This window comes from Theobroma cacao, chromosome 1 (assembly GCF_000208745.1).
Source record: "Theobroma cacao cultivar B97-61/B2 chromosome 1, Criollo_cocoa_genome_V2, whole genome shotgun sequence".
Lineage (NCBI taxonomy): Eukaryota > Viridiplantae > Streptophyta > Magnoliopsida > Malvales > Malvaceae > Theobroma > Theobroma cacao.
In genome coordinates this window covers 9692153-9702206 of record NC_030850.1, presented here as the reverse complement: position 1 = coordinate 9702206, position 10054 = coordinate 9692153, and the positions used below count along the sequence as shown (strand labels likewise).

The window sequence follows — 10054 nt, the reverse complement described above, 5'->3', positions numbered from 1 at the left end:
AGAAATTTAAAAATTTGAGTAAAATTGAATAGAGTTTGTAAGATCATTTTATTATTTTTTATTATTTAATTATTTAATAAAAATTATTTTACAAAATTATTAAAAAATATATAATATATAAAAAATTTCAAAATTTCATGGCCCTCCCATTCCAAAGGAACGCTCCTAAATACTAGCTTGCTGAACATTTAATTTGCTTCTCAGTTCTTCAAACCTGGACAAGTGAAGAGGTTTGGTTAAAATGTCTACAAGCTGATCACTGGAGCTACAATGCCGAATGGATATCTCTTGATTCTTCTCAGCTTCTCTCAAGGAATGGTGTTTGACCTTGATATGTTTTGTTCTGCTATGAAAGACAGGATTTTTTACCATGGCAATAGCAGATTTGTTGTCCACATACAGCTTGACTGGAGGCACATGAAGAAAGCCAAGATCAATTAAGATCTTTTTCACCCAAATGGCTTGATTTGCAGTTGTAGCTGCTGCTATATACTCTGCTTCTGCAGATGATTGGGTAGTGGTTTCTTGCTTCTTTGAATTCCAACAAAAAAACACCATTTCCTAATGTAAACACATATCCAGAAGTGCTTTTACAATCATCCACACAGCCTGCCCAGTCACTATTCGAGAATCCAACCAACTCAACTGGATTTTCATCAGAATAAGTAAACTGAAGACCAAAATTTGTAGTGCCTTTTAAATATCTAAACACTCTTTTTGCTGTTGAGAAATGCTGAGTTGTTGGAACCTCATGAACCTAGACAGATAACTTGCAGCAAACATCAGGTCAGGTCTTGATGCACAAATATAAAGTAATGATCCTATCAAGCTTCTAAAGGCTGAAGGATTTTCGAGTGCAGACCCTTTGTCAATTGACAGCTTCTCATGAGGAATAAGTGGAGTGGCTACTGTCTTGCAATCTGTCATTTTAAACTTGTCCAGAGTCTCACCAATGTAATTTGATTGGCATATGAAAATTCCAGTATTACCTTGAAAGATTTGTAACCCCAGAAAATAACTCATCTATCCAAGATCTGTCATTCTAAATCTGCTTTGCATTTCAAGCTTGAGTTTTGCAATTCTTTGATCATCTCCTCCTGTAACTAACATGTCATTAACATACAAAGAAATAATCAAAGGATTTTGATCATCAATTTTCTGTATATATAAAGTAGCTTCATTACTGCTCTTTTGAAAATCTTGACCTTTCAAATAGTCATCAAATTTGCAATACCAGGCACGTGGTGCCTGCTTCAGGCCATAGAATGCCTTATGAAGTTTGTACACTTTGTCTCGGTTAGGCTCACTTTCAAAACTAAGGCTGCTCAATGAAAATTTCTTCCTGCAAATCACCATTTAAGAAAGAAAATTTGATATCCAAATGGAAAATTTTCCATTTAAACTTAGCTGACAATGCTAGCAGTAGTCGAATGGTATCCATTTTTGCAACTGGTGCAAATGTTTCATGATAGTCTACTCCAGGCAATTGAGCAAAGCCTTTAACAACAAGCCTTGCGTTATGCTTGTTCAAAGAGCCATCTGAGTTCAGCTTCATTCTAAACACCCATTTCACTCCAAGAACATGATGATGCTTAGGTCTGTCTACCAAGCTCCATGTCTTGTTGAGATTTATCATCTTCTATTCTTCTTCCATTGCTTCTTTCCATTCTGGTAATACAATAGCTTCTTCAGGTGTAGCAAGTTCAAATACAACTACATTGCAACTTTCATAAATTTCTTGTAATGATCGAGTACCTCTCACAGGAGGTTCATCTACAATCTATTCTGCATCAAGTATCTCTTTACTGCTTGCAGGTTGAAGATTAACATCTTCATCTAGAAATTTAGTATGCTGCATTTGATTCTTTTCCTAGTTCTAGTATGCACCTTCATCAAATGTTACATGTCTGTTAACAGAGACTTTGCCAGATTCAATTTGATAAATCCTGTAAGCTTTTGACTGCTGACTATAACCTATAAAAACTCCCAACTTTGCCTTGGGCTGCAGCTTGTCTCTAAGTTCTTCAGGAACATGGAAATAGCAAATGGATTCAAAGATCCTCAAATGATCCACAGATGGTTTGGAGCTGTACCAAGCTTCATAAGGAGTTTCATTATTCACAGCTTGAGTGATTAGAATATTTTGCAGATAAACTGCAGTGTTAGCTGCCTCAGCCCCGAAGCTTTTAGGAAGCTTCTTCTCAAACAGGAGACACTTGGACATCTCAATAATTGTTCTGTTCTTCCTCTCACTAACACCATTCTGCTCAGGACAATATGGAGTTGTTAGTTGGTGATGAATGCCCTCCTTCTCTAGAGAGATTGTGAATTCTGAATAAATGTACTCACCTTCATTGTCTGTCCTTAGGTCTTAATTCTGCAGTCAGATTCATTCTCAACTTTTGCTTTGAATTTTTGAAATACTGAGAACACTTCTGACTTATGCTGTATGAAGTAAATCCAAGTCATTCTGGACATATCATCAATAAAGATAACAAAATATTTGCTTCCATTTAAAGAAGACTCACTTATAGGTCCAACAATATCTGAATGAACTAACTCCAATCTATGTTCTGCTCTATTCAAACTTGCTTTAGGAAAAGACCTTCTAGTCAGCTTACCATATTGACAGAAGCTGCATATAGGACCATCTCCATGTAGTTTAGGAAGATTCAACAACAAACCAGAAGCACTTACTTGCAACAATGACTTATAATTGCAATGGCCTAGCCTCTTGTGCCACAGATAAATTTGTTCTGATGAAGATTCTATTGCAGATAAGCACAAATTTCCCCATTTAACAGGGAAGCAATTTCTCACCATAGGAACAAACATCATATAGACACCAGAGGATTCATAAACTGTGCATGCATTGTTCTTGAATACCAACATGTAATCTTCATCAATTAACTGACCAACACTTAATAAATTTTGAGTTATTTCAGGAACCAGAAGCACATTCAAAACATACCTGGTGCCTGAAGCAGTTTGAATTGCAACTGTTCCTTTCCCCACAGCATTCAATATAAAGCCATTTCCAATTTTAACTGAAGAGCAATGATCAGTATCCAGTTCTGAGAATAGCTCAGCCTTTGAAGTCAGATGATTAGAGCATGCACTGTCGAGAAGCCAATGATTATAGTCTGCTGAGTTAGAGTCTTCAATAGTCATGAACAACACTTCCTCTGCAACTTCAACTTTCTCGACTTGCTTTGCAATCTGTTGCTTTTTGTCTGCAACCTCAGCTTTGTTCTTGCAGACTTTTTCTACATGCCCCAGTTGCTTACATGCATTGCATTTAACTCCAAGTCTAAACCAGCAATAAGCTTCAGAATGGCTTCTCTTTTTATAATGAGGGCAAATTGGAAACTTGCCTTTTTTTGTTTTGAAATCTTCCAGTAGATGTACCAGCTTTGTCTTTTTCTTTATTCTCATTTGAATTCTTTTTAAATGAAGAATCAGCAGGAGCTTTACCTTTTACACGAGCTGTCAGTGCATGATCAACCCTTTCATCTCTTCTTGCTGCCTTCCTCTGTTCATCAGCTTCCAAAGCACTAAGTCTGATATTAAGAGCTTTGTAATATCCTTAACTTGCTCTAGAGTGGTGATTATGGAATTGAACCTTTCTGGTAGGCTCAACATAATATTTTCTACCACTTTCAAATCAATAAGGGAGTCCCCCATGAGTCTGATCTGATTTACAAGTTTCATCAGATCTTCAACAAACTCACCTACTGTCTGATTCTCTTTCATTCTCAGAAGCTCATATTTCCTTCTGAGATTTTGCAAACACACATGTTTGATCCTTGCAGACCCCAAAAACTCCTTCTCAAGTTTACTCCAAGCCTTGTTTGCAGTCTCACATCCCATAATCCTGTTGAAAACTGATTCAGACACTGTTAAATGTATGAATGACAAGGCTCTATATCTCTTTGCAATATCTTCTTCATATTGCTTCACTTGAGCCTACGTAGCATTCTCCTTCAGCACTGACAATTCAGTTTCAAACTCAACAGCATTCCAGAGGTTAACACCTCTTAGAAATGCCTTCATTTTTATGGCCCAAACTGCATAATTGGAACCATAAAAAAAAAAAAGAGGTGACTGCTGTGTAATGGTTGAAGTTGAAGTTGACATGTTTGATAAATAAGTTTGGCTATTGTAGATGATACTTTCAAGGTAATTTGTAAGTGTTTAAATGACTCAAAGGATCAATTCATAGCTCTGATACCTGTTCTTGTTAATATAGAAAAGAGGCAGCAGGCATGCAAAGGAGAAAGTAACAGCAATAGACAAAACAAAGAACAGAACTTGGTTAATATCGATCCCTTGCATTAACTGAGGAGAAATGCATAAATATATACAAGAGCTATTTAACTAACAATTGTACAAAAAATATCCAAGTGTTTGACACAACATTAGAGCAAACATGTAGTGCTTACACGTCCTAGGACAAATGTGCAATAGCATGCACTGTGAATTACCAAACCATCACAACAAAACAAAGTGGACACTTGTCCTGTACATAGTTAGACAAAATCACATTCAAGCTAGTTTTTATCTCAACAGTGAACTCGTGGAGCAAAACCACCTTCTAAAACTCTCTCAAAAGTATCTAACATTTGTGGCTAAACGTTGATCACTAACAAGCACTCAAAGACTATGGTAAAGGTCAAAAGTTTTGTTGAACAATAAAGGCTGACATTATCTTTATCGTGCCAATTTTTGTCAAGGTGCAGTTGAACTGTGTTGCATATTTTTGGCACTAAAGCCTCTAGCCCTGCATAGTTGAGACAAGAGGCTACCAGTCTGCAAAGGCAACGGTGCTAATCCCCTTGTTTTTCCATGATAGAATGCCAGTGAGTTGAACTGAGGATGAAGGCCATGAGCTTATCACCAACTTGAATTCATTTGACAGGATGAACCGATTGGCTTCAACTCTATTTACAACGACAATAGGTGATCCCATGAGGCTTGTTTTGAAGATTTTTCCATACTTTGCAATCCGGGGTTCAACAAACTCCTCAAAAAATCGATTGTTACTTTGAGTTTTGTAGAACTCTATTGTTTCACCTATCAAAGGAAGTCTCATCTACCTTGGAGGGAGTTTTCTCTTATTTTGTAACAACTTTTCTTGCGTTTCAAGAAAATGGTGGAGAACATTGCAGCTAGGCAAAATACAATCCATGAGCAAGGCTGGCCCTTGGGTGAAGCCACCCAAGCAAGGGCTTTAGGCCCCCAATTTGGGGAAGACCCCAACTTTACAAAAAATTTATAATTTTATAATAATTATAATATAATTAATTATATTAAAATATATAAAAATTAAAAGAATATAAAGTAAAAAAAATTAATAAAATTATTTGTTCTTTCACTTTTTTAATTATATGCCTAATAAATCTCAATTTTCTATTACTTTCTTATTTCTAGAATGCTATTAATTCTCAACTATATTCTCTCATTTCCAATAAACTAACAGTCATATGTATTTAATTATTTCCAATAGCTTTTTTTTCTCACTTATTTCTCTTATTTCCAATCAACGCATTTAATGATTGCCAACAGCTATTTTTTTCCTATATATAAAACTAATTATTTTTTTTCAATGTGTAATATCTACTTTTGAAATCTTCCTTTCTCATTTGCTCTTTCTTCCTTTAATTTCAATTTTTCTCCAAAAAATACACAAGTCTGTTCTTTTATTATCTTCATAAAACTGTGAGCCTTATTTGCAAGAATATTACCTTAATCTTGAATGTTCCTTAAAATATAATAACTACTCTAACATTGATGGTTTCAATTTATTTTCAGAGTTAAAAATTTTAAAAGAAATTATACAGTAAGAAAACAGTCCAATTGACATGCTTAATCATATAAGAAGACTCGATTCTTTTCCAAATGTATATATTGCTTTTAGAATAATATTAACAATTCCCTAAGTGTTGCTTTAGGAGAAAGAAGTTTTTCAAAACTAAAATTAATAAAATCTTATTAAATGGATTGGTTATATTATCATTTGAAAAAGAAATATTAGAAAAACTTGATTATAAAAGTTTAATTAAAAATTTTACATCTCAAAAACTCATCAAACAACGCTTTTTAGCTTTCTTCAAGATTTGGCCCGAACTGTTCGGCAGATTCCCACGTGTTACGTTAGAAGAATAAAATTTTAATAATTTTTTTTAATTTCAATTAAAAAAAAATCTTATTTGAATATTTCACTTTAGGTCTTTGAATTTATTGAGCTGCCCTTGTCCATGAAAGAACATTGCTGATCTCGAAAGCCATTTTTGGTTTTTTGTTTCTTTTTGGTGTGTGTGAAGAAGATAGGCTGAGAAGCAGGAATCTATATATATCTCCTTAGCAGGTGAAGTTGTGTTGATTTATGCTGGTTATAAATAGTCAAACCCCAGTTGATTTTCTGCAAAAGTCAACTAAATCATATATACATTCATTAACCTTCCCAATAGTAGTATTAAATAATTTTTGCGGCCCAACATGTTGACTTAGATCAAAAGATTATCATCAAGTAGAATATCAAAACAGTGAACATGGACGTTGCATGTGCCTGATTCATCTTGCTGATACCCTCACCGCCCCTCTCAAATAACAAACATGTCATCATCATAATATATCTGAGGAATTCATTATCTAATATGTGTAGAGAATCCCTGGTTTCAGCGTTGTTGAGTTTCTATAATCATCAGAATATCCCTAAAAATCTGCAAAGTCCAACATAGAAAGCAAATTTATCTCTTGAGAACAAAGTCCAAATGCATAAAAATGGAATATCTTTTCACTGCCCATGACGCCCGATGGCAATAAAGGTGATCATCTTTGGCAACTCTGATAAACTAGTGTGAAGAAAGAAAACTATTTGCTGCACTGGCTGAATCAATTGGTTGAAGATTAAAGTCAAGTTACATCTCAAATCTAGCAGGGAATTTTATGGGGGAATATTAACTCAATATCCCAGCCATGTTTTTTTTTTTTTTTGAAAGTATCCCAGCCATGTCAGAGAGCAACATTTATGGATCAATGCAACGAATTATGATCGGAGGAAATTGTGAGAAAGAGCCAAATTAACTATTTTTATCTAATTTTTGTTATGATTTAATAAAAAAACTAGTAAACACATTTCAGATAAATTAATCTCCCGATTTCTCTCCCTTATCATACAGACAAATTAAATGCTCTTTTAGCTCCTTCAGCTCTCTCTTGCCATTTAGCTCTCTTTAATTTGAAAACCATCTCCATCGTCATCGCGTTCTGATCTATCTCTCAACAATTATACCAAAATAAAATAATAATTTGTATTTTAACTAACAACAATTAGTCAACTATTAGCTTTAAAGTTCTATTTAATCTAAAATAAAAGTAAATGGGTTTAATTGAATGTAATAAAAGAATAAAAGATTATTTGAATTTTTTTAAAAATAGTTCAAGAGCTTTTTAGATATTATACCAAAATAAAAATATTAAATGTTTTAAAAACATAAGTTTAAGAAAATTTTAAAAAATAAAGAAAATGAAACAAGAGGAATATATTAGTTAAGGGTAAAATCTAAAAAACCTCTCAAATCACTTTAAAAGTGTTATGAATATATGTGTGAATATCCATTTTGTTATGGATATTTAGATTTGAATGTAGATTAGATTAGATTAAAATTAAGATTTAATCCAACCATTTAATTTCTTAGTATTATCTTTACTTTGTAAATTCTATCTAGATAAGGGGTTATTAATATATAAATAGATCTCTCACTTCATTTGTAAATACGCATTTAAATACGATCTTCTTACACCCTCTAAATACTTTCTTTATAGTTATTCTTTTTCTTTTATAATTGTTCTTTCACTTGATATTTTATAACACATTATTAGCACAATTCTTTAATCTCTTAAATTGTGGTGTTATTTAATTTTCATCATCATTTCAAAGTCAAAGCTCTAATTCTTTCAAGCTTTAAAAGGATTTTAACGGTTGATTTTTTTTATATTTGGTTTTAGCGAATTAGGTAAGTGATTTAATATCTCCTCAGTGTTTTCATCCCTAAAAATTATTTTAAATGTGAATTTGCTATCATATAATATATATTATATTTTATCTTTTAATTGAAAAGTGAATTTGCTATTATATAGTTACTAATGAAAAATCATGAACTTTGTCTATTTTTTGAAGTGAATACAACATTATTTAATAATTACAGTCATGAATAAGAAAAATGTCACCACAATAATTGCAATCATTGTAGATACACTAATCATTATTTTAATTGTAAGAATACATTTACCCATAAGAAATGAATAGATAATTTTGATAATTTTGACCCACTAAAAATTGATGGATACTTTTTGACCTAAAGAAGTAGACGAATACTTTTTGACCCATAAAAAATGAACGAATACCTTTTAACCCACTAAAAGTTAACGAATGGTGAAAGAGATACAATAAAAAAAACAACTCTGTCTATTTTATAAAGCGAATATGACATCATGGTTACACTAATCACTATTCTAATTTTTAGAATATATTTACTCACTAGAAGTTGATAGATAATTTTGACCCACCAAAAGTAGACGAGTGCATTTTAATCTACCAAAAGTTAATGAATGATGAAGAAATACAATAAAAAAGACAAAAGTTGATGGAATAAAAGGAATATAAAAAATGTCTTGTCATTAATGTGGCATGAAAGGCTATGTTGAGCTTTATCAAGTATCACGAAATGTTAAAAAAAAAAATGTTGAACTTTATCAAGCATCACTATATGATAAAAGAAAAAAAATCATAGTAATTTTTATTCAAAATTATTTTAGCCATGGTCAAGTTGATACACATTAGGATGTTACGGATTTTCTTGTCCATCCTGAAAAAGAAATTGATCATTTGATTGGTAATGAAAATATTCAAAATTAAAATTTCTTAACAGTTTATTGGTATGTTTTAGTATAATTTTATTATAAAAATATTTTTATATATTCTCATTATATTTAAATGATATGTTTTTATTATGTGTTTTAATAATAAATTTTATATTTAATGTTCTCTTATATTAACTTGTAAGTTTCTTACAATATATCTTATTTTAAACTATGAATATTTATCTAGTTGGATCCGAGATCAATGATATGAATATATGTTTAGCAGACATTTCTACAATGTATACTATATTTAAAGATAATAAATATTTTTCTCATTTAATAATAAAAGAAGCCAATGTCAATATAATATTCGGTAATACAAGATTAATTAAAGGTTTTAGAAGAGCCAATATTTTACTACCTAGAGGAACAAAGTTCATAATAGAATATGCCTTATTTTTTACTAAGTCTTAAAGAAATTCATTAAGTTTTAAAAATATTCGTCTAAATGAATATCATATTGAGACAAAGAATGAAAGAGACATTGAATACCTTTATATTACATCTATTATCTTGGGTAAAAAGTGTGTATTGAAAAATTAATCACTTTGTCCTTTGGAATACACAACACAAAAATTAGAATGATTAAAACTAATGCTATAATAAACTAGAAATTTATTAATGATTTTAATATTTGGCATGACAAGTTAGGCCATCTTGGATCAATAATAATGTGAAAAATTATTAAAAATACATGTAGTCATCTATTGAAAATCAAAAGATTTTTCAATCTAATGAATTCTTATATGTTGTTTGCTCTAAAGGTAAATTAATTATAAGGTCATCACTAACTAAAGTTGAGATTGAATTTTCTACATTTTTTAAACATATTTAGGATGATATATGTGGATTCATATATTCACTATGTGGACTATTTAGATATTTTATAATTTTAATTGATGCATTGATTAGATGGTCATATGTGTGCTTATTATAAACTTGCAATTTAACATTTGCAATCATTCGTTTGCAAGCACATTTTCTTGATTATGCAATCAAGACTATTCATCTTTACAATGTTGTGAATTTACATCTCAAACCTTTAATAAATATTATCTACTAGTGTAAATAACTATTGAACAACCTATTGCTCATGTTCATACACAATATGGTCTAGCATAATCATTTA

The 10054-nt window shown here is 31.5% G+C and overlaps 1 protein-coding gene across 1 annotated transcript in view; it reads right to left on the bottom strand.

Moving 5' to 3' along the window:
- The window catches only part of LOC18612151 (taxadiene 5-alpha hydroxylase), an 8555-nt gene extending 2267 nt beyond the window's left edge, over positions 1 to 6288 (bottom strand). The window contains 4 exon segments of the mRNA XM_007048775.2: positions 4575 to 4855; positions 4858 to 5121; positions 5124 to 5196; positions 6268 to 6288. Of these exon segments, the coding sequence (XP_007048837.2) occupies positions 4575 to 4855; positions 4858 to 5121; positions 5124 to 5196; positions 6268 to 6288 (639 nt within the window).